We start from the raw sequence: 26,178 nt of genomic DNA, 5'->3' as shown, positions 1-26,178 counted from the left end.
CAGGTGAAGGGCACCGCCATGGGGTGTCCTTATGCCCCGGAGATGGCGGTGCTCTTCATGGCCCTGTACGAGGAAAAACAACCCATATAACAAGCACATTCTAAAATGGTATCGCTACATAGACTATGTCTGGTGCCATTGGAGTGGGACCCAAGAACTTTTGGCCCAGTTCCATGATTGACTTAACAGGCATCCAGACATCAAATTCAGCATGGCACATAGCAATACCCGCTTAACCTTTCTGGACGTTGAGGTCTTTACCAACAATAATGAATTGGTTACCACATTACACCGAAAACAGACTGACAAAAATACCATCCTACATTATCAAAGCTTTCACCCACAGAGCCTAAAAGAAAATCTACCGTACAGCCAACTATTAAGAATCCGGAGAAATTGCTCCAGAAAAGAAGACTATCTGACACATGCCGAAATCTTCTGTGAGCAACTTAAAGCGAGAGGCTACCCGAAAAAATGTTAAAACACGCAACTAAACACGCGTGGTTTACTCCTAGAGAGGTACTGCTAACAAAAAAAGAAAAAAAAACCCTGGAACAGCTGGTCTGTGTCTCCATATATGGCCCCCTGACAAATCGATTTAAATCAATAGTTTTAAAGAATTGGCACAAGTTGTCAAACCTTGAAACTCCATTTGCAAAACCTATGTTTGCTCTAAAAAAAGAACAAAAATCTTGGCCAACAACTAATAAGAGCTGACTTAGGTGTTTCTGCAGTGAAAAGTGACGTTCGTACACTATGGAACTTAGGTCCAGTACAAGGCCACCATAAATGTGGCACTTGTGTTTCATGTGCCAGTACCATTGAAGGGACCAAGTTTGAACACAACTCCATTAGATGGAGTTACAATGAATTTACTAATTGCAAAAGTAAAAATATTGTCTACGTAATAATTTGCCCTTGCGACAAAATATACATCGGCAAGACAAATCAGCAAATCACACAAAGACTGGCACAACACCGCTCCAGGATAAAGCAGAAAGTGTTGACCGCACCCATGGTCCAACACTTTATCGAGCAAAACCACACTGAAAAAGACCTACATTGGTCTGTTTTATCTGGAATAAAAATTCCCCCAAGAGGAGTAAACGTGGAAATGCTTTTACTTAGGAGAGAAGCATATTTAATTGAGAAGTTTAACTGCGTGATCACAGGATTGAACGAGCAATTTGAAATCTGAATGCAGTCTGGTGTCATCTGTAAAAAGACTGACTCACAAAACTAGCTTAAGGACTACATCACCCACAACTCTCTGATCACATGACCAACAACACTGAACACCAGTCCAACACGAAAGCAGGCAGGAAAAATACGAGCACTACAGAATTCTAACGGTAAGGGTTGCTAACCGCAGGGCAAACGAGGCGCTGCCACAGTACAATTCCTTAAAAAAAACGTCCTTTTCACTCTTGCAGTAAAACGCGAGACAAATGAGAACAGAGCCAAAGGCTGCGCCGCATATCTGAAAAAGCAGAGGTTGGCCCGTGGACCAAACCCCCAAGTAAGTAATTCAATATGGGGAATCCATCACAAAGCCCCGAAAAATGCAGGACTACATAATTGAGGAATCTCCTCACTTGTCATTACTACAGACCCTGCCTTCGCCACACAGAGAAACGGCAGTAAAATGAATAACAGACTCCCCACCACAATACAACGAAGACTTTAGACGAATGTAAGTCCTGCTGCAATCTCAATCACCGTGATAGTTAGCTGGCTGTATAAACACAGACAATAGAGATAACAAGTGCCTCTTACCTCTGCTGAACCACCTTTATTCCAGGAGCTCCGAGCGAGATAGACCTAACCCACAGCTCGTAAAGGTAACATACAGCGCATTTGGCTCAAAACACAGAATTGATGTAAATGTAAGGTCCCACTCTGAAAAGTGTTCCCCCCTGTTTTTATAGGCACCCAACTAACAAAAGACCTGAAGAAAAGCCTGGCGAACAAGACAGGCTTGGAAACGCGTCAGCTTATTTATACTTTGTTTGTTCACTCCAGTAAATGAACATTTAATGCGCAAAGGGCCAACAACTGAATGTTTTGATTTTCCATCTTAATGTTTATGAAAAACGTATGCCCTGGCGCAACCAGTCCCCAATCACATATAAGTCATACAATAACTGTCTGGTGGTAAAAATTGTTAGTAGGGTTCAATTTCTATTGGTTGTATAATATGTGTAAACATTGTATAGTAATGTATAGTTATTTTCTAATTGTTCGTTTGGATGTTATTTGTAAAATTTGTATATAGTAACTTTGTGTCGGTGTTTGACAAAGCAAACCCTCGGACTAATACACCTGGTGATCCAAGTGAAGTAACTTGTAATTGTGGCCATAAACAAATCACAACACCCACGAATTAAAAAGCGTAGGGTGTAATCTGCTCAAATAAAAATAAGTAGCAGAACTAAAAAGCGACTGGGTTCCTCTCATTTGATGTACATGATCACGTTGTCCTACCCAGCGCTAATCAGGACACAACCCCTCTTTTCCTTAAACCTGCGTAAGATGGGCATTTCCGGGGTTGCAAAGACATCCAAGGACGGACAACCCCACAGTCGAAAGAAGAGTCGAGCGTTGGTTGATGTAACTCCCACTCGTGGGTCGAAGACGCGGACCTGCTGAGGGAATCCGCTAGGATGTTGGAGATGCCTGATAGGTGAACTGCAGTCAGGGTAATTTGGTGTTGGAGTGCCAAATCCCAGATCGTCTGAGCCAGTCGAGACAGGAGAAGAGAGTTGGTTCACCCCTGCTTGTTAACATAGTGCATGCTGGTTGTATTGTCTGTTTGGATAAGCACCGATGCTCCCTGGATCAGACGATGGAATGATTTGAGTGCCAGAAAGATGGCCATCAATTCCAGCATTGTTGATGTGCCCTTTATAGACAGCCCTTGAAGGTGTGCGCCCCATCCGTCCAAGGAGGAGTCCGTGGTCAGAATGAGTTCTGGAGCGTTGGTGAGGAAAGAAGTCCCTGCTGCAATGTTGGGACGGTTGCGCCCACCACTAGAGAGCCGCCTTCATGCGAGCGGTTACACTGATCAGGTCGTTGAAAGAGCCGGTGACCTGACGCCACTGTCTGTCCAATTCCTCTTGGACGGGGCGAGTCTTTAGCCTGCAATTTGGGATCAGAGAGATGCATGATGACGCCATCCCCAGAAATAACTTCAAGATCCAGACTGAAACTGACTGTTTTGAACAAAGAGCCACTAGGCGGAGAATCTTCAGCTGACGCTCGGGAGACACAAATGCTTTGGCTAGTGACTTACCCAGAGTGGCGCCTAGAAAGTTTCTGTAGGGAGCTGGGTCGATCTGCGACTTCTCGGCACTGATGGAAAGACTGAGGGAGCGAAATACGTCCTGACAGAGTTGAGCATCCAGAGACAGTTGACTGCGAGATTGCATATTGATGAGGCAATCGTCCAGGTATGGAAAAATGTGGACACCCTGCAGACGAAGGTAAGCCATCACTGGAGCCAAAACGTTTGTTAAGACACGAGGGGCGGAGCGTAGACCGAAAGGCAACACCCTGAACTGAAAGTCTCTCCGTCCCACCCGAAAGCGCAAGAACTTCCGATGCCATGGAAGAATTGGCACATGAAAATAGGCGTCCTGGAGGTGGATGGTGGTCATGAAGTCGTCCTTAAAGAGAAGACGCAAGATCTCAACGAGCGTTATTATGCAGAAGGATTGGCACTTGATACTTGTTCAGTGCTCGTAAATCCAGGATCGGACGCCAATCTTGTCTTCTTGAGGATAAGGAAAAAGCAGGAATAGAATCTCATCCCCTTTTGAGACTTGGGAACCACTTCGATGGCACCTTTTTGGATCATAATACGAATTTGTTTGAAAAGTTCTCTGAGGTGGGCTGGAGGTGAGCCAGATGGACGAATGTGAGGAGGAAATTTGACGAACTCCAGAGCATGGCCCTTTGCTACAATGTCCAGTACCCAACGGTCCATTGAGAAGAGAACAGGGAGATTCGACCTCCAACTTTGTGCGGGGAAAGCAAGTCAATGTCTTTTGGAAGCGGAACCTCTATAGGAAGACTTCCCTCGATAGGATTTAGAAGATTGCTGACGGGAGGACTGTTGTGGCTAGGAGGTATATCGCGGATTTCCTTGATTTTAGGAGCGGTATGAAGTGGATCCACCACGAAAATTAGAGGGGGTGCCCTGTCCGCGCGCACCACGAAAGGGCTGCTTACGGAACTGCAAAGTGCCTAAGGAACAAGCAGTGTCAGTGTCCCTTTTTATCGTTTGCAGTGCCTCGTGGACGTGCGCACCAAAGAGTGACTCGCCGTCATATAGCAAATCCAGGATTTCCGCCTGAACCTCCTGGCGAAAAGAGGTAGAACGGAGCCAACCCTGACGTCGCAAAACAGCTGCCCCTGCGAGCTGACGGAAGCCAGTGCAAGCGATGTCTACAGAGCAGTCAATGTTTTCTTCCGACGCTCTCTCTCCCTCTTGAAGAATCTTTAAAGCTTCTGCTTTGGAGGACTCCGATGCCACTAAGGCAGACATGTCAGACCACATCTGACTGTCGTAGAGTCCTAATATGGTTAAGGAATTTGCCGCTCTCACTGTAGTAGAGGCCATTGTACAACATTTTCGCCCAATGGCGTCAAGGCGACGACCTTCCCGATCAGGAGGAGCCGTAATGGGAGAAGTTGGGTTCCTGGAGCAGCGCTGAGCAGCCTGGGTGACCACAGAATCAGGTTGATTTATTTATTTTATTTATTTTTAGAGTTTTCTATAGCGCGAACTTGAACCGATTAGGTTATCAGAGCGCTTTACATAGCACAAGTTTTGTTACATGTTAACACAGCAGTTTACATAGAATCAGTTACGTTGCACATTTCAATAACTTGAACCGAATAGGTTATCAAAGCGCTTTAAATAAGACAGTATTCGATGTCCAGTGCCCTCCTCCGCCGTGTAGCGGGGGACCACTTCAAGCCCTCCGAAGTCGTCGAGCTGTCGGGACTAGGCTCCTGGAATGTCCAGTGCCCTCCTCCACCGTGTAGTGGGGGACCTCTTCCAGCCCTTCGAAATCGTCGACCTGTCGGGACTAGGCTCCTGGAATTTCAGCTGTCCCTTTACAACTACTTTGTTAAGTGAGTGAGTCAACCAGAGGGTACGGGATAGGTTTGGAGGGGAGGTGGGTGAGGGGTGAATGGGGTGTGCGGCGAGAGGTCATCGTGAGGTAGATGGAGGAGGTGGGGGCGACCGACCGAGGAGAATGGCTGACCAGGGAGTCCGTATGCAGGTGGGAGAGTGGGCTGGTGATCGAGGAGGTGCGCGCTGTATTGATGTACGGGAGGGTGATAGGGAGAAGGGGTCTTTTGGGCGGGAGGTGTGTGTATGAGGTGGGGAGGGGGTGGGTGGTGTGAGTGATGGCATAGGAGGTAGGTGGGTGGGTCAGGGTGTGTGCTGGATGGCATAGAGGGTAGGTGGGTGGGTCAGGGTGTGTGCTGGATGGCATAGAGGGTAGGTGGGTGGGTCAGGGTGTGTGCTGGGAACTGATAGTCGAGATGGGGGTGCCGGAAGGATAGTGGGGGCTGAGAGTAGGATGGGAAATGGGATTGGGAGCGGCCACGTTGTGGGGAAGGGGATTATACCTGTTCATTATGAATGTTCAGAGTAAAGCTAGTAGGGAGACATCTTTTCATATGAGGTAGTATTCCGTGCATCACACATGTTCAGAATATAGTTAAAAGTAGAATGATACAGGACATGAATCAAAATTAGAATCATAGAATCGACAATGTCATTAGTTAGCACCCAACATATATGAGGTAGCAATCTGTGAATTACAAATGTTCAGTATATGTAATGTTCATATATGAGGTAGCAATCTGTGCATTACAAATGTTCAGAATATAGGTAGAAATATATACTGCAATAATAGGCAGAGATTCTTTCATAAATGAGGTAGCAATCAGAATATATACTGCAATAATAGGCAGAGATTCTTACAAAAGTGAGGTAGCAATCAGAATCAGTGCATTACAGAGGTTTAAAATACAGGTATCGGGATAGTGCTTTCATATATAGGGTAGCAATCTGCATTACAAGTATTCAGAATCTAGGTAGAATTATAATACTGTAACAATGGGCATTCTTTCATGTATGCGGTAGCAGTTAGAATCAGTGCATTACAGTAGTTTAACATACAGGTAGAGGAATAGTACTGCACTAATCAGCAAAACATCCTTTCACGAGATGTAGTAAACACCTAACTGGGCACAGCAGATAGTTGAGATTAGTCTACAAAGCTGGGTTCTTAGTGCCTGTTCAGCTAATGAAAATTAAAATGATGCCCACCCAAGAGAGACTAGTCAGAAATGGCCGCCGCAAAGCTGGGTTAGAAACAGTAGTCCTCCGTTACCTTCCCCTTCGTGAGTGCAGTGGAGGTGGGGAAATTAGTCCTCTGTCTGTTGCTGTTGCTACGAGCAGGGGGAAGGAATTTCACTTCCTCTCTAAACCAGCAATGCTCCAGCTTGCTGGATGGAATGCTTATCTCTGTGTGGGGGAGTTAATCTGTGGAGCCTCGTGGACAGAGGTACCGGTGAGGATTTATTATTACAGTTTTATGGCTCCAGCCATTTTAAACAAAGGTGGTATTTTAAGTTTTGCAGGCGGGAAGGAGAAAATAAATAAGTACCTTAAGTCTCTGTGTCCCTTTTGAGTCTGCCATCAGTATTTTTCCGGAGCATTGAATTAAACCATAACGTGTCTCAGACTCTTCCGAATGCCTAAATGTGAAAGTAGTGTGTAATTAATCCCCCAAAGCTTAGATCATGGCTCCAGGTCTTGTTAACGTGCGGGCAGTGCAGGTAATTAGCCGGCCTCCAGCAGAGCCGAGGGGGGCAGGCTCCGGTCTTCTGTTGCATCTGCTGCTTTTGTTGGTTGTTGGTCACCGTGCTGCCTTCAGTCGCTCACCTGGGGACCTCCTCCGGTCAGGTCTCTCCCCAGAGCCTGTGTTCTGTCTCCGGTGTTGCGGTGCGGGGGGGTGGGGGAATGCCAAGTCCCTTTTGCACACCCGGTGTCCTCCACCGTGGCCTGGTCGGGAGGGGGGGGGGAGGGGGCACTTGGCAATCCTCCGGCGTCGTTGTAGGTCGTTTGTTGTTGCGCAGCCGGCTTCACTCAGCCATCAGGGAAAAACACTCCCGAGTTTCAGCTGCGGTGGAGCGGGCGGGCGGAGCCGGCTCCGCAGGTTCACGGGCAGGCTCACGGAGCTTTAGCCGCCTCTACGAGGGGGTATGGAGGGCTACTCTCCTAAGCTCATATGCTGCCGAGTATGCCTCTAGGTCTCCAGTGCTGCTGAGGGGTGATTCTGCATTCGCGCCACTGTAAGGGGGGGGGGGGCTCTCCCAGCCCTTCGGTGTCTTCGGGGGGGGGGGGGGGCTCTCCCAGCCCTTCGGTGTCTTCGGGGGGAGGGGGGGACCTCTCCCAGCCCTTCGGTGTCTTCGAGCAGTCTCCCAGCACTTTCGCCGCCACTGCTGCCCGCCGGGGGTGCCCTCTTATGCCGCCTTGGCTCTCCCAGCCCTTCGGTGTCTTCGGGGGGGGGGGGGGACCTCTCCCAGCCCTTCGGTGTCTTCGAGCAGTCTCCCAGCGCTTTCGCCGCCACTGCTGCGCGCCGGGGGTGCCCTCTTATGCCGCCTTGGCTCTGAAGCTGGGCTGGAGGCAGGATGGTCCGCAGCGTCGGCTCGGCAGGCTCCCGGGGCGTAAGTCCGCTCACAGGGCTTTTCAGGCTCCAGATCCGGTCCGTAGGCGATCCCGTATACGTTCCGTTACTCTTTCTGCTTTCTTTCCGTCGTGTTGGTGGGTGCTAACCGGGATAAATCCCAACTGGGATCCCAAGCACTGGGAGCTCCTCACAGGAGCTCCTACCTGGCGGCCATCTTGCGGGATCAGGCAAGCTGGTGAACCATGTAGCGCCTTGTACTTTTTCTCTAAACGAGGCAGTTGCACCGGGATGGAATTCGGCGTTTGCAACAATTTTACCCCCTCATTCCAGATGAAATCGATGATGGGGACCTTATGGACCTGCTTAAACAGTTGACTTTTGAAATCGTATAGAAAACAGTCTTCATCTCTTTCGACCTTAGGTGGCTTAAAGCGTTGAGCCGCTCTATCCATAAGCTGATGGAAGCTTGCAATGTCCACAGGAGGGGAATCTCCTGGCGTCACGGGAGGCGGGGACGGGGTCTGTATCTGGTAATTGTCCCACTTGGCCACATTACCATAGTCCTCATCCTGAACCTCACCATCCTCTCGCTCTGGGCGGACATCATCCTCATCAGCATACACTGTAGTGTTTATCGGAACAGAAGTTTTAACCCCTTCGCTGCTCATGACGAGCTCAGCTCGTCATGCAGTACACTGGTCGTGTGCTCATGACGAGCTGAGCTCGTCATGAACAATGGGAAATCAGGGAATGCAGCGCCGCGGGGGAAAACCTCTAGCGGCCAAGGTGTTAACTTGAGGAGATAGCGCTGAGGTTGTTGCAGCGGAGCTGCAGCAGGAGCCGTAGCAGGCGCAGGTGCAGTTGGCACCGGTGAACCCTGGTGAGATGGTGGAAAACGCCTGTTGTAATCTTCCAACATGTGCTGCAGATTGGAAATGACAGAGGCAGTGTCGCTGTAGGAACTTAAATAGAACGGTATTCCTGAAAATACGGATCCTCATGGTCATCCCTATAGTCCTGGCATTTAATAACCAATTCAGACTGGCTTCGTGCCGCTCAAAAATGATCATCTACTTCCTCCTCAGAACCAGAGTCCTGTTCAGAACCTGTGGCAAACAAGGGTGATGGAGGCTGCGTGTCACTTGGAACGGAGATCTGGTCCACAGGCACCTGTCGACGCTGGTGCAAAGGGTCAACGATGGGAGAACCAGATGATGAAGGAAGCGGCACCAGTGGCAATGAAGCAAAGGAGGATGAAATAGTAGTCGACGAAGTCGAAGTAGACGCTGACAACTGCTTAGGCATCGACGGGGCCACCGTCGACGGAGCTGTAGTCGACGAAGTCGTTGTCAATGAAGCTGCCGTCGTCGGAGTGGAAGACGAGGAGGCACTCTTAACTTTCGTCGATGAAGATCTTGCTGTCGACGAAAGTCTTCGACGACGAGGAGATAGCTATCATCGACAAGACAGTTTTAAAGCAGAGGCATACCTTCGTCAACATGGATGACGTTGACGCAGCCGTTATCGACGTGCCAGAAGCAGAAGTCGTCGTCACTATTGTCGTCGACGAGCCGGAGTCGGCAAATTTTGTCGTCGGAACGATAGTTGACGCTCCCGTCGACGATTTCACTTGTTTTTTGGCAGAAACATGATGGGAAGAAGCCGTACACGCCTGAGTCAGATCTCGTGGGCGTAGGAGTAGCAAGCAGGCGGAGGTGAAGACACCGCAGGAGCCTCTTTGAGTGACAGTTTCTATTCTTCAAAAAAGGAGAAGGCAATTCCTGCACAATGCTACGTTTGAGGTGGCTTTAGAAGTTCCTGACACCAGGCTTTCTGCGTCAGAAAGAGCTGAATCTTTGTCTTTTAACCTTTGTAACCAGAGGAGGAGACTACCTTCCCTATCTTTAAGGGTCTTAGTGGAGAAGGTCGTACAGATCTTACATTTGCCTACCTCATGGTCCGGATAAAGACAGTAGATACACTTCTTGTGGGGATCTTCAGAGTAGAACCGCAACTTCCCACTAGAAAAACAAGGTCTAAATAAAGACTTCTTACTTGAAGACATAGTAGAATTCCATCGAAATCAGAAGTAGAAAAAACTGAGCAAAGCTCAGGGAGACTCCCTTCACACGACGTGTGATAGAAAATCTGAGAGACTGAGATTTGAGGATAAGGTTCTGGAGGGGTGCTTGCGCCTGATTGGCTGTAGTTTGGACTAACATAATGACAAGGATATGTTACAATTGTTTGTTCTCTCTTGCCATGTATTCCTATGTAGGAATTAGGACTAGGTATTTGCAACTATTTCTAGTGTGTATTTTAAGTGTTATGTTTTTACATACATATGTTATTAGTATTTTTATTCGTATTTAATTGCTATTTTATTTACAGTGGGACTCCCACTTCGACGACAGGGACTATTCAAGCATGTGAATCTATGAAAGACATCCTAATACTACATTAGTCACCTGATGCAAAATCACCCGAAGTAATCACCTCAGTACACTAGGCAGGACAGCAAGCCATAATGTGAAGACTATCCATTTGGAACACCACATGTACATGGCTAATTTATGGCTGTTCTTGCTCCAATGCCTCTAGCACAGAGGAGTTATTAGTAGCAAGTTTCTTCAGCACCTTACTATTTATCACCAAAAATGACCTTTTAATACATTTTGGAAATCCATCCATTTTCTTCAAACATCAGCTTATGAGGTCTGAAAATGCACATTTTAATCTCCAATGCAGCTTCAGGTTTTGGATACATGTGTGAAATTAGCTGTGAAAATGTTTTTAATTTAGTAGGCTGGGCAGCACACAGGAGAGCTAATTAGAGGTAGCTGGAGAGCTACCAGTAGCTCACGAGCTACTGGTTGTAAAATCCTGGCGCTGTATACCCAGGTGTGTGCAAAGCTGTACTGAACAGCCATCACTAGGTATCGGGATACCTTAAGGATGAGAATGGGGGAAGAAATGATGTTGGAGTAAGCCTTATTATCAAAAACTGTGCGAAGGAAAGCCTGTGTGGTGAGCACGTAGCTGTATAGGTATCCTATGGAAGAAGAAATTCGTTTCAGATAACAAAAAAGACCTCAGGTGGATTAATAGAGTAAAACGCCCAACTGTTTATAAAGAAAACGAACCCTTCTTTTGTAATGCATTTCCTTCTTTGTCTGATAACCCCCAACTACAATTTTGGGGGTTTCTGCATGCCAGAAATTGTTAATGATTGCGCGGACATACTGGGAGTTCGAGACCTTAAACAACACAGCCTCCTTCATGTCGTGGAGACCGCAAATAAACTAACAACTTAAAACCTCAAAACCAAAAGTCAGAAATACATTAAACCCAACAACCCACGTACGTTCACACTTCAGAGCCTGTGGCTTCATTCATGCAAATTAGGATAAAGTATTGTGCTTACCTTGTTTGCACGAATCTGCTTGTAAATATCAGTCTGCTGTCGGATCCGATATTCCAGGTCTGAAACGTGCGCTTGGAGCCAGTTCCAGCGGCTCACAATAGCAGCGCGATCCACTGCCCACTGCCAGTCTGGCCGACTAGTCCTGGTTTAAAGAAATGATGTTTAAGTTCCGCGAATAGGCAACCTCAGACCAAACTTTGCAAGATGCACTTTGCTTATTCAATAAGGTACATATACAAGGAAAATAAAACACAATTAAGTTGTATGTAAAGAATTCAAAAACCTTCAGCAGTCTAAACAAGGCCTTCACGAAATTGAAAATAATGGGAGCAAGTGATATCGAAATGTAGCATAAGACCGCTTGCTGAAGCCAAAGTAGTCATGTGAGACTTAAGTATTGCATGTACGCCCACTGTAAGGGCAGTTCTAAATAACATCCACAAGTCCATTCACAGACCAGGAAAAAAAAACATTAATACGTTTGTATGGAACCTGTTTGAAGGAGTTATATGAATTTATCTAAGTAGCTAAAAAGAAATTGAGGAAAGCCTGCAGACACCACACATACTGTATGGAGCGGTAAAGCACCACTGAATGGCTCCAATATCATTAAGGCACACCATTTAAATACTCACTGCAGTCTTCTGGAGGATTTGGCAGTAGGCCAAAAGAACATGCTAGTCCTAAAGCTTTGTGCTGATTTGTTTACATCCACACATTTTCCAGGTGACTACAGTGGCTCCAGACAGTGTGGAGAAACATGTTTTGATCCACAAGGATGCATGCATGAGGAGTATAGATGGCCAATATTCAGTTGCCATCCTTTTGAGGAGACACAGATTGGGACATAGGATACTTACAGATCAGTAAACCAGTTGAACAGTCACCAGAATTCAAGACAGCCGATGTGCTATTCAGTAGGACTACTAACAATTTAGTGCAAAGTGGCTCTTTCGAACTCAGTCAAAACTGTGTCCTCAGTCTTCCGCCAATGTTTAAAAGAAGACTTCTTAAACCTACCGGATCAAAGCCCTTTTCATGAACCTTCTAAACAAAAGAAGACTATGCAGGTTGATTCTAGAAAAGACAAGCGTTCTAAAGATAGTTGTCGAGTTACCGTAACTACTTAAGGCATATATATGTGCTGCAGTACTCCAAGAGACAGTGCTTCAAAGAGGGATACAAAGGGAAAAATCCTATTGTAGAGCAAAGTCCAAATCCTCGTACAGCAAGGAGTACAAGCACACCATCCTGTCAGGCAGTGCTCACTAAACTAGCTGTCTAGATGACCAGCTTCCAAGACTCACTCATCCTGCTCATACACCTATCAAGTTAACAAAGCACTAAGCCACTTTACTGTTCTCTGTTCAATCAGTGCACTACCGCACAAGCAAGTCTCTAAGAATCCAGGAAGACAGACCTTTCGCAGTCAGGAAGCCTAGAGAGATATCGGACTTTACCTTCAGTTATTACTAAATCTAAGCAGTACAGACAACTAGATAAGAACTTTTGAGATGAGCATTAATTAATCCATGCTTGGATTATCGTTCGTCAATTTAAGTGCAAATAAAATACCTCAAACACAATGGGCCCGATTCTGATGCAGTTTGGAAAGCTTCCCAACTAAATCGGTTTGGGAATGGTTTCCGATCGGATCTGGAGAGTCCAACTGACAGAGTAAGATGCATTGGGATGCTTCCAGATACGATTTGGTTGGACTCCTATTAACTTCGATGGGAGACTTTGTGCCAACCGAATGCATAGGCTGCCATTTAAGAAAGGGGACGCTGGGGAAAAGCAGGCACCTTGTGGCGGGCACCCCCTGGTGCCTGCCACACTGTGCATGGCTGGTAAGGGGGGGGGACCCATGGGTACCCCCACGGACTTGATTGGAACTCCCTTCCAACACCCAGAACCTTCCCAAACAAAAAACAATCATGGGACAAAATGTGGAAAGGAGCCAAATCCGAACAGGCGAAGTGGTGGGAAGAAACAGCTTTATAAAAGTGTGTGGACTGTGAGAGTCCCGAGGAGTTGAAGTGTCTTCATCACACCAACCTTTTATAATCCGGATTTAATTGATGAATGGGCTACGATTAACTATACCTGCTCCACTGCTTAGTGCATATTTTATTAATAATTTCAACAAAAAGGACACAGACTATCATTGGAGATTAAAAAAAAAATACATTGAAAGAAAAATGCACGGATAATGAATTAGACTTAGAGATAAATTAAATGCCAGATTAGACAAATCAGAGGATGAAATTAAAATAAATAGACGAAAAGTTCATAGAGATCAAATGGACTATGAAAGGTGACAGATGTTCACTTTTGGAAGAAAATGCGATCATTTAAGAGAAACAAGCCCAAAAAAATCTCAAGGGACTCCTCACGTGGACACAAACAAGGAGACCACTGGTTGATCCGATGCTGGAAAGGAGGAAAACAATGATCAAAGAAAACACATGGAAAAAGAAGCAAGTGACAGTGATACCTCTGTGGAATTAGAACAATCTGGAGTAAAACCCAAACTTTTTAAAGAACTCTACTAATGGCGAAGGCAAGGTGGACTGGGTAATCAGGGACCACAGGAACACAAATAGTAGCGGACGAGGTGCCTGAGGAGGCAACAAGGAAGGCGCAAAAAAGCAAGGAAATTTGGATGGCTACGTGGGAATGACCACAAGAGGCCAACGAAGGGGTTTGCAATTTTGATTAGGAAAGGGGTTAATAGTGTTATGGAAGACAAGATAGCAGATAAAAGAGGTAGATGGGCGATTGTTAAGATATGAGTGGCAGAGGAAGTATTGGTAGTAGATGGTTATTATGGACCGAATGTGGATGATCCAACAATTTTGGATAATTTAGCAGCAGAAAATTATGGCTGGCGATTTCAATACAGTTCTAGATTGTAAATTAGATAGGACAGGAAATAGTAGAGCTGTTGTAAATGGTAAGATGTCGTCTAGGTTAAAGTTGATTATGGCACACAAGTGTTATGTGATATTTGGAGACTGAAAGCAAGCCAACAGTTAAGATTTACCTTTCATAATAAAAAATATAATCATAGCTCACAAATAGATTTTTTTAAAATTGAGATTAGGTTGAAATATCGGGTAACGAAAGTGACACACTTAGGAGCACATACATCCGACCACTCAGCTGTTGGATTAAATCTGGAATTAGGTACAGAGGGTTTGAATTCAATCTGGAGGCTGGATCGTACAATCCTCTTAGACGGAGACTATTTAGAAACCTTGAGAGGTGAGGTACAAGTCTTTTTAGACAAAAATGAAGGATCAGCTAAACAAGATATAGTATGGGACACATGTAAGGCGTTTTTGAGAGTGAGATTGGGAGCCAAAGGTGCTAAAAAGAGGAGATTATATCATAGAAAGGTTTCAGATTTGGAGAAAGAAATACGATCTTGGGAAGATAGTGGAATAAGACTAGGGGGAATGCAACGGAAGAGGAAATTAAAAACAAGCTCCTGGATTTAAAAATAGAACTTACAGCAGTATTGTCACAAAGAGTTAAAGAAAGATGGGAAGCCAGCCAGTTGGACCACTTTTCATATGGAGATGGGTGTGGCAAACTTAGCGTGGAAAGCGAAAAAAGATCTAATATGCAATCAAATAAAAGAAATTAAAAAGATGGATTCAGGAGAAATTATAACAGAGCAAAAGAATTGCAGAATCTTTCCATGACTACTTTGTAAAAGTTTATAGGGAAGACAAATTGAAAAACTTTTTTGTTTTAATAAATCACTTTCCTCCTTTCTGTTATGTTTCCTGTGGTGTTGCATTTTTATCTGCCATGCGCCAGGACGCCCCTTAGCTGGGGCAGCTGTGCGCAATACAAAAGTTTGTAACATAACATAACTAGCTAGCTACAACATTTGGAACCTCTCTCTGGGGATTGGAAGGGAGCACTAAACAGGGAAATTTCGCAAGCTGAAGTGGTTAAGGTGATCAAAGATAGTAAAAGAGGGAAAGCACCCGGCCCGGATGGCCTCCCAGCTGAAGTATATAAAGTTTTAGTAGATTTGATTGCTCCCTTACTGTGTCAATTGTTTAATCAAATCTTTAGAGGGGAAGTAACTATACCTAGCTCTTGGAATGAGGCAACAATCTCCCTAATACCTAAATCAGGAAAATCACCTAGTAGTTTAGACGCATATAGACCTATATCACTTTTGATCTACAGACTTAGTAAGGTTATTCACAAACTGACTCATGAGGACCAAAAAGGTTTTGTTAAAGGGAGATATCTGAAAGAACTAACTTGTACTCTGATTGGAATAATAGATATGGCTTCCACGCATGAGCTTCCCTTGGCGGTGATTGCTTTAGACGCCGCCAAGACTTTCGATCGAGTTAACTTGGTTTATTTAAAAACACTCTTGCAGTACCTTAATTTAGGAAAGAATTTCCCTGAATCTCTTTTCTCTCTGTACTGTTCCCCGACATCACGTGTTCTAGTTAACTGAATACTTACTCAGCCTATTAAAGTAATACGTGGAACAAGACAAGGGTGTCCTCTATCACCCTTATTGTTTAATTTATACATAGAGCCACTAGCTTGCAGAATCAGAAGTTCAGAGTAGATACCCCCCTTTGCAGTTGCCGATTGGTCAAAAAAATTGGGCCTGTATGCGGATGATATCATTTATTCTTCTAATTTACATCACTCTTTGGAAAATTTGGTGAAAATAACTAAGGAATTTGGAATAGTTTCAGGCTACCAGATAAATCAGGATAAAACGGATATAATGGCTTGGAATTTAAATACGGAAAGGTTAATCAGTAAATCAGAAATGAGGTATCTGGGGGTTAGGATAACTCAAAATATTGGAGATCTTGCTAGAGTTAACTTTTTCAAGATTAAGAAAGAAGTCGTGGCCTCTCTAAAAGGATGGATGAATCTTCCCTTGTCATTATATGGTCGGACTAATCTTGTGAAGATGGTGATTGTGCCAAAAGTCAAGTTTTTGTTTGAGACTATCCCCCTCGGATTTAGAAAAGAATGGTTGGCTAAACTACAGAGCGAGATAGTGTCATTTATTTGGGCATCAAAAGGATCACGACTATCGTGGAAAAAGTTAAGAAGAAGAATCAATAAAGGTGGTCTGGCGGCTCCAGATTTGCAAATCTATGAATGGGCTTTTTGTTTAAAGAACTGTAGGATGTTGTTGGGTACCCTAACTATATCAACGATCAGAGAAATATTTGGTGCGATGCTGAAAAGTTGCGGGTATAATGATTTTGGTTTTTTATGTAAGTTTGCAGACCCTAAATTTTTCAAAAAGGTGAGACTTAAGGTACTTCGGCATTTGGCGGAGGTATGGTATAAAATGAGAAGACTATTAAAATTGCCTTATTTCAGTTATATGGCTCCAATATGGGACTCTCCTGGAGCTCCACTTTGGACAAAGGATGTTCTGGCTTTTCAGTTAAAAAAAGAAGACTCTTTGCAGACATGGAAAGATCTTTTCCAGCAGGGTAAATTGGTGCCTTGGGGGTTTTGCCAGCAATTGTGAGGACAGGTCTTTGAGATACAAGTATTTGCAGATTCAGAGTTGGGCAAATGATCCAGAAAATACAATTGGGAGTCAAAATGACTGAGTCGAGTTGGGGATAGGGACCTTCAAGAAGGAGGTGGCCACATGGTATTGGAAATTGAAGATTGACCTTTCCTGATTCCGGAGGTTCTGTGGAAAGAATGCTTGCCGAAGATCGCGACAGTGAACCAATGGCAAGTAACATTGTCTATGCTTTACAGTATTGTTAAACCTGCAAATTTAAGGCGAAATCTTTTGTTTACCATCCTTAGGGCATATTGGTCCCCTCGTAGATTATCAAAATTCAAAATTGGCGGAGTTGTGGGGTGTCCGAAATGCAAGACCCCAAATGTGGATGATCTACACATGTTCGTCTTTTGCCCAAATATAAGTCAATTCTGGCTGGATGTAAGTAATTGTCTATCTCAAGTTCTGAATCTGGAGGTAAGCCCCGAATTAATAATAACGGGGAGATTTGATTTAGAAAATAAATGCATGAATGATAATGTAAAACTTACCTTTTATGCCATCTTACTGGCTCGTAGAGAGATATGCAAGTTGTGGGTCTCACCACTTAGCCCTAAATTAATTGACTGGATATTAGCTACGAGGTATACGGCTAAGCTTGATACTTCAGATCACACTAAGAGAAATCGGAGATTTTGGGTACCCTTCCTTTTATGTTTTGGCTGAATATTATTTGCTATGATATCCGATGATTAAGCCCCCACCTATCTCGCTGGTATCTATTATATGGAATTCCAGGTCTGAAATAGAGTAAGAGGTGGACACATCTGGTGAGTCGGATTGCCAAGAAGAACCGATTGATTGGGGTTCAGACTCAAAATAGGTGGTGGTTATGCCTCTTCACTCTAACCAGCCTATGAGATAAAAAGCCCAGTGGTGGATTAGTTAGAAGGTATGAGTGGCGAGTCGGCGAATGAGGATAAAAAAAAAAAAGAGGCCAACCCGCAACAAAATGAGACACTTATTCGGGTACATTTATCTGACATTACACTTCCAGATTGTCGGTTTGATGTTCTATCTTTGGGTTTATCGTTTTGTCCAACAAGTACATTCAGCTACACTGACAGTAGGATTGATTTATTGCAATTCGCTAGAAAATTGAAAAAAATGGTATGTCAATAAAACAAGCATTGAAAATGCAATAGGTCTTGCCTTTGATTAAGTTAAAGCCATTTGCTTAGCTAATGGTATTGTATAGAAAAGCAAATAGCTTTATCTTAATAAAAAGCGAGACCTATTGCATTTTTAATGCTTGAACCTGCACTGCTCCTCTGAAGAAACAAGTTACAGGCAGAAAAAAATAGCTCCATGTTTGAGGATGAACTAGATTTAACAACTGGCACCACAACATGTTTGTATAACAGACATGCCACAAAGTTACAGTCACGTTTATTTTAGGCACAGGATTGCCTGCAGCAACCAGCCCACAACGTAGGCCACAAAACGATATACTAAAATGTATTTTACGGTCATGCCAGGATTGTTCTGCTAATACGTTAGTCAGCACACTAACAAAACCATACTTGCATAGAAACAGCTTGTGCGATCCTCTCAAGCTTATCACCAGGGCTGCGCGCGGAGTCCACACCACGCTTATCTGACGTTTACAATATGGCCACCTATCCAGATAAAAAGAGCATTTGTTCTCAGTGGGGCACCATGGAAAGTGGCTAAGTTAACTGTTAATCCTAAAATCCCACGCCCTTCATTGACCACGCCACTTTTGAGAGACCTCCCAGTTTTTTCATTCCACTTAGAGCCCTGCACGTACCTCACAGTGGCGGCTGGTGACATTTGAAAGTGGTGAGGCGTAAAATGATTGTCATTATGCACTGCAGCGAGCGAGCGCAGCGAGCGATCCCGAACAACCTAAGGAGGGTTCGGGGGGGATTCCCCCCGAGAAAATTTTGAAAAATTAGTGGCCAAATGGTGCATTTTCAAGCAAATTTGAGAAAGCAGGAAGGTTAATAAAGCAATTGTGAAAGTTCAGTTATTACATTAATAAAGAGATGTCCTATAACATAGGTAGCTGCTTATTCAAGCTTACTTTCACCCCATAGTCCTGCAGGGTCTTGATAAAAGACAGACAAGAGAAAAAGCAGTGTGGTCCTCTACCAGGAAGACACTCATATTTCGTTGGTAAGAAGTCAAAAGATTGGTCAAATTGAAAACCTGAAATGCAATATGCAATCCAACAATTTGCAAGTACATCTCATCTATGTTCAACAAGCCATGTTTTACCCATGATTGGAATTGTGAATCACCAAATAAACTGAGCCACTGCAATCAAAATCAACCAAAACTGTGGCTCACGGTTACATATTGGCAAAAACAATATAAAACAGAAACACAGTCTAAATAACTATGAAAGTGACACATAAATATTGACCATGCAACTCAAACTCAGAAATTCCAGATTCAATTCACTGCCAAAGCAGGCCTCCAGTCCCACATATCATTTCATGTGGGCTAAGTGCAGTCTACAATGCATTACTTGCCAAAGTAAATTAACATTCTCTCATATTTACAAATTCCTGTGGCAGACAAAATGTTAAGTTACCCCAAAGCGGGAAAAGATTTTACATTCCAACATTCAATGGTCTGTTCCAGTGTCTGATTATACTAGAGTTATCACAGCCACACAGGTTTTGTAAGTAGGAATACTCGTTATACCCCTCTCTCTTTCTGCCGCACTCTCATTCAGGCTCTGCTTAGCTCCATCTTTCTCTGTTTCACCCCCTCTCTCTCGTTCTCTCTAACAATCCATTGCTTCTCTCTCCCACACACACACACACACTCTCTCTCTCTCTCTCCTCTCTCCCATTCTGGCTCTTCATCTTTCTTTCAATTTCACTTCACCTCTCTTGCTTTATTTATCAATCTATTCTCTCTCTTATGTTATCAATTACATCCAGTTTAGTTCCATTACACACCAGGCATGACATTTTGGTTCGCAGGTGCGTTCTGTGTCTCTTTTCTCTTTGCTTTCCATTGACTTTATCTCCAAGTATCTGTTTTCTCTTTTTCTAGGCCTGTATCTCTTTCTTTCGTTTTATATCTATCTACATCCATATTTCTTTAGGTCTGTCTTTCTCTTCTTTCCACCCTCTTTCACCCTCTGTGTCTGTCTCTAGATTTCTCTCTACTGTCTCTAGCACTCTTTGTTCTCTCCCAGTCCTCCGCAGTCACACTCTCTCAGGGGAGATCCCCATCACTGCCCAGATATAAACAGAAACGTAATCAGAGAAGTAACCAACAGACAATATTTAGAAGAATATAAACACCCCGTTCATGGAACTGTTATTGAGCAGTTAAATAGTCTTTGTGAACAAACATGCAAAGGAATAAAACAATCTCCTACTAAACCAAGTCTTAAATGGGAAATAATAAAAAAAAGTGGCCAATAACTCGAATAATAAATTGAACCTGTCATTTCAAAATTCTCAAAACAGAAAAGATGAGCTAGAGCAACGTGTTTCTTCACCTCTCTTAAATTTTGTGACTGATGTGTTGGAAACATTTATAAACAAACTGGAGACCTTTGCTGGGACGGAAATAGACTCCATTTTCTGTTTTGGTAACCAAAACGCAAACAATCGAACAAAAGCATCAGTTTTCAAAGGGAGTCAACAGTATTCTAATTTACCAAGCAAATATTGCAAACAAAATAATTCAGAATACTTTGTGGAGAAAGAAGCAAACTTTGCAGTGCCTCCTTTTAAATTTGACGATCACACACCAGCCCAAAAAGGAAAATTTATGTTATGATACCTGGCACGCACGAAATTAAAAGCAAATTTGCCACACGTTCCATCTAATCCACAACTTTCTGCATACTTTGCATATTATTATTATTAATGACATTTGTTAAGCGCATGGTTGCACAAGGAACAGTGCGTCCCCGCGCTGAAAATCTCACTCATCATCGCATCAGCTTAGTTCAGGGAGGAGGATCACTAGGGCCGGAGGGAAAACATATTTTAGCAAAAAAACTGTTTCTAGCTAAAATCGATAAAAAGTTTTAAAAATCATACTGCCACACATGTTGTAGGCCTTTTGTCACACAGAGGCAGCTCTCATTTCATTGCAGACTGCTGCATTTAGTAGTTTAACTGATATTAATACGGTGAAATGCTTGCACATATTGTATTAACGTGTAAAACCCATTACAAATTAGTAAAGCAGCATTGCTTCACCGCCAAAACAAATTTTTGCTGCATTATTTAGTTAACCCTGCCACATTATTGGCCTCACCTGTTGCTTAATTCTTGCGACCCTGCATATAGTTTACCTAATATCTATCACCATGTGTCCAACCTAAAAGGTGCAAAATGTCTGCACTCTGCACACACCGAAAGTACCTTTTCATTCATAGAAAATTGCAAAATGTAAAACGAATTTAGATTTGGCACACCAGCAATGATATGACAGTGAAAATGAAATAATAAAAATCTGCTGTCAAGCTATGCTTGATGTGTGGCAAGTGTAGTTAACAGCTGCCGACCAGCATGGCACCCTCCAAGGAAAAGGAAAATAATGTAATACTCCTCATTGTTTCGAGTCCCGGGCATTAAGTACAGGGGCTCTCATTAGCGCTTCTTACTTTTAAATGGATAGTGTTGTCTGTAACAAACATACGGAAATTGATTATAAATAGACCAATGTGAAGGCTCCCACCACCTCACTAAGGATCCTAATAATGTTTTAAGTTTAAATGTTACCAAATCAAGAAGACTGGTAGCCAATACTTCCACACAGTTTCCTGTTGATGGGATCAGCATAGTAGATTCTGTTAGAAGCAGAATCAACTCGTTTATAAGAGTTTTAGTTATTACACTCACACTCAACATGTTTGTAAAAGCACGAATTGCCATAAAGCCTACCTTTATCACTTTAAGAGGCTCAGAAGTCTTGTTTTTATGAGGGTACAATGCAGCCGTGGACCTACAAACATAGACTGAATTATACTCCTGTGTTTTAACATCGTAAGGACTCACTAGATCTTTATGCAATTTTTAAGGGAAGAAGCGGCAAACCTGGCGGTTTTGCGTTTGTTCCCTCCACCTGTGTTTTTTAATTGCCTTCTGGCTCTTGCAGCGCGGCCGGCCATAGCCACTAGAAAACGCTGTGGAAATAGATGTATAATTGCACCTGATTAATTGGGATCGATTATGTATGTTGAAAGCTCAGGGGTCTGATGCTAAGAGCCCAGGGGTCTGATGTGGGCTCTACACGGGGTGGGGTCACAGCCTCTTAGGGCTCTGATCCTATGAGGGGGCTTTCACGGCCCCTCCCAGGCCTGACCCTCAGATTCACAGAGAAGCCCCTTTTCTACACTGAAGGTGGGGGCCAGGGACAGAGAAAGCCCATTTTCTCATATTCGTGACCTTTGCCCCGTGGCCTGACACTGTAGCCCTCAGCGTCTCTTAGGTGACACGTGCCGCAGCATCACCCTTTTGGGGTGCTTATACAGAGTCGATGTCTTTAGAGGTCGCTTTGTTTATTCACTGTATCTTCAGATATGATTTCGGTTCGGTCTCTAAATTCTGCGTCAATCGGGTGCGCCTGCGGTGTTTGGCCTCCTGTCCAGACTCCACTGTGTGCACTCATCCGATTGACGGGCACTTGTCAGCTCCTGGTGCGTCTGTCTGCACATCCTGGCGAGTGAGGCCCTACCCCAAAGAGATGGCTTTTAATACTTGATGCTGCCTGCTCCACTGATACCAACCTGATCTTATCCTTGGGGTAAAAAAAACTGCAGCACACATATGAGACACGACTGGTGCACATGGACACGAGGGTGCACACCCCTGCACATTATATCCCGGATTACTTGGACGGGTGCAGAAGGCGATATGCAGACCTGCGCCTCTTTTCTCGTGGTGTGTTGGCATACTATTGGGTGAGAATAGCTTTATTAAAAAAAAACAGACCGGTAATAAAACTTAATTGCCATGTCCTTTTTACTTTAACATATATGCTCCCTATAGTGATATTTAAATGACGCTTATGTACCAATGTGAACAAATTCTAAACACACGGCATGCCACACGGATCTGCTCTTCTGCATGATGCTAGTGCATTAGAGGTGAAAAGGGAACTGCACAATGTCTCAGTTTCAACCATCCACCGCACTGAGGATACACTCCGTCCTTTGCTGAAAGGTGCTTCTAAAAGCACTTTATTTCACGGTTTACAAGAGTAGGGAAGTCCATGTCTTCCTTAGCTGTTGGCACATTTTCGATCCATTTCTACTGTTCATTAATCTTTACTCAATTGCTCTCCCCACCTTAAAGGGGTTTGAAAATTGGCAAGCCTGGGTGCTCTGACGTGCTGCTTGTTAGGCCTGGTCTGCATTAAACTCATAACAAGGGTTTCGCTTTTCCAAGTACACCACTTTGCCAGAAAGCATCAGTACCGTTTTATTAAAAAAATGGTCCTTTTTTAACTGAATATTGCAATTACGTATACATGCTGCCACAGTTTAGGTGGATCTTTGCAGCATGTAATAAAAAACATAACCGTTGCACCAGGTTGCCAATGCCAGACCTACTACTTTGCCAATTGTTCATCTATAACATTCATCTCTCCTCGTGACACTGAAACCGAAACATGATTTATTATAGAGCTCCTCATGACCCAGACGGAGCTTCAAGGCGCTGAGCATGTTGTGGTGCCCTTTCCTAAAAACTGCACGCAGCCAAAGTCCAGTACCAACAAACTGTCTCTATTCCCCTTATCACATACTCCCACACAGCCCTGGGCATCTATTTCCTCAAGTCTTCTTATTTCCGGGTATACACCTGCAATAAGCGCATCTCCTCACCTCTGCTTGCATGCACAGGTTGCGACTTCTTGACACACATGCATAATGCAAACTAACTACAGGTCACAGAATAAAAGAACGGGAATGTCTGAAGGCGTCACGTGATGCGAAGCCGCTTCGCAGCGCTGGATGTTCACTCCACCTTTATTACAGCACAAGGGTCAGTAAACGACCACTTCTAACATGTCTACCTCGACGGCCCAACGGGCCGAAATACCTGCCTTTACAAACTGACTCCAGCAGCTGCCTGTGGGTGCCACCGGTACCACAGCTCTGCCAGCTGATAAACACATGCCTTTCTTGAGTCACAGGTATACTGTCTGCCTGGGGATGTTTATCAGGTCTCAGCACAGCCTGCAGGCACCTGCCTCCCCCTGCTGATCTCTGAACATCTTACTTCACCTGTGCCCCCCCCCCTTCTTGTGTACTCCGTAGAGCCTTCAAAGTGTCAACAGAGCACTGAGTTCTAGCACAGCCTGCCAACCGTCATCAAGTACTTCAGAGTGATGAACCCTCAATACAACGTTACCCCTCCCCAGAAGAATCACAGGGTCCCTAGGGCACCTCACTTGACCCCACCCCAAACTCCTCACATCAAACGGACAGAGTACTGATGCTCTGCTTAAGAGAACAATAACTATTCAAAATAAAGAATAAAACAAACATACCTTTAGCTGGACGGGGACACGCACTCAATTCGAGTCGACGTGAGGCAGGCTTGCTTTTTCATTAAGCCTTTTCCCCATCTTTTCCAAAGCTGGCGAAAGAGGAAGCAAGTAATATATGTGTTCCCAAAGTGCGTATTCATAATACTCTAATTTTAAATTAAGTTATAATAGCCCTTTCTGGGCTCGAGTCCTACCTACTGAGCAGCACCACCATCCTCGTGCGTGTGAACTCGTATTAGCCCTGCTCTTTAGCCAATCCTGGCGCAGTGACGATGTTATGCCTGCGCCAATCCTGGCGCAGGCATAACATCGCCACTGCGCCAGGATTGGCTAAAGAGCAGGGCTAATACTGCCCATAATGAGACCCGGCTCCCCCGGGTCTCTGCCTGTGTCACGGCTAGGGGAGGAGGAGGAGGGAAGGGGCTTTTGCGTGTGTGCGCATGCGGGAGCAAGTCATAAAAATGGCTTGTCCTAAATGCGCACACACACACACTGCTGCCTGCCACGACACGCTGCCAACCTGCCACATGCCACTCACTGCTGCAGGCCCGCCCCCAGACCTTCCGCAATCGCACTGGATGACGTCACGATGTGTGACTCCGGTCGCTCGTAATTTTACTTTTGTCGCTCATAAGTTTACTTTTTTTAGTGTGTCACAGTGACAGCAGTGACGGTCGTCCATGGATGGTAGGGCAACGCCCCAACGCCCCCAATGGACGAGCCGCCACTGGTACCTCATCTGGGCTCAGCACGGCACTCATCCTTCTATAGTCAGCTGTACATCTTCCGACCACCGCCATGCCCTTTAAACGCTATGCCCACCCCTTAAACAAGTTAGTACTGCCAGATTGCATGCACTCTCTAGCCTCAGATGGTTGTACCCGTCACATCGGAAGTTGTCCTGGCCCCATGTCAAATGACCACTGCACCATGACATTACACCACATCAGCCCGGTGCATAGCATATGTACACGATCTCCCAAGCTGGTGTGTCGAATGCATCCCCCTTCTGCATTATACACATAATTTAGGCAGCACACCCAGCTAAACTGGACTGCACTGTATTCTTAGATACATCAATTGCCCCAAACTCATGTGATGTTCTAGAGACTTTTGTCCTGCACTTCCAACATACACGTTGACTGCACCCCATCTTGTTCAAGTTGTTGTATCCTTTGCCTCTACTTTTTGTCCACTTACCTGGAGGAGGATGCATATACCTCTAGGGTAGGTGAACTACTTGGCTTGTTACACCAGAGCACCTGCTCACCTGGACGGCCAGTCGTCACTGGCTCAACTCTCGTAGTAATCCTGCTCGGCCGTGGACTCATCTTCCTCCACTGTCACATCAGCACGTGAGCCAGGGAGGGAGCTGAGGCTACGGCTCTCTGGCACCTTCCCCCGGTAATGCATTGACAAGAGCTGCCACCCAGTGCAGCAGCCAAAAGGTGAGCAGAGTGTGTGTGTGTGTACTGTTCAAGGCCTGTTTTGCCGGGCAGATCGAATGAGGTGTTGGTGCAGTGCGTGTAACGAAGGATGGCGTCGGAAGCCATGTTACTTTAGTGTGTAGACTGCAGCCCGGGGATGGCGGCCCGCAGCCGTTACTAACCTTTGCCTCAAGACCACCCATGTAATTCACCGAACCTCGCTCAGCAGCCCATGGTCACAAAGCATGTAAGCACCTACCAGCTCCCCGAATCCAGGCACATGCCCGCCGCCATCAGCGGCACTCGCGCAGATGCCACACCATAGCCATTGACGAAGGACTAGCCTGTATCGAGCCTGATGACGTGACGTCAGCCCTTCACCGGCCGCGGGAGCTCGAAATACGAAAACTGTCAAAAGTAGATGTTCAACGCCAGAATAGCAAACACCGCAAACTATGTTTGCATGAATACAAATAATCCCCACTTTAAGAGAACATGCCTGGTGTGGTGCGCCAAGTGTGGGCTCCG

General features: G+C 44.8%; 1 protein-coding gene across 1 annotated transcript in view; it reads right to left on the bottom strand.

Annotated features, from left to right (window-relative positions):
• Nucleotides 1-25,554, bottom strand: part of KANSL1 (KAT8 regulatory NSL complex subunit 1) — a 430,493-nt gene extending 404,939 nt beyond the window's left edge. The window contains exons 1-2 of the mRNA XM_086919827.1: nt 25,424-25,554; nt 11,140-11,281 (exon numbers count right to left, since the gene is read on the bottom strand). Of these exons, the coding sequence (XP_086775953.1) occupies nt 11,140-11,281; nt 25,424-25,554 (273 nt within the window). The remainder of the gene's footprint in view (nt 1-11,139; nt 11,282-25,423) is intronic.
• Between the last annotated feature and the right edge of the window lie 624 nt (nt 25,555-26,178).

Source organism: Lissotriton vulgaris, chromosome 5 (genome assembly GCF_964263255.1).
Source record: "Lissotriton vulgaris chromosome 5, aLisVul1.2, whole genome shotgun sequence".
Lineage (NCBI taxonomy): Eukaryota > Metazoa > Chordata > Amphibia > Caudata > Salamandridae > Lissotriton > Lissotriton vulgaris.
This window is presented reverse-complemented; position numbering and strand designations above follow the sequence as displayed.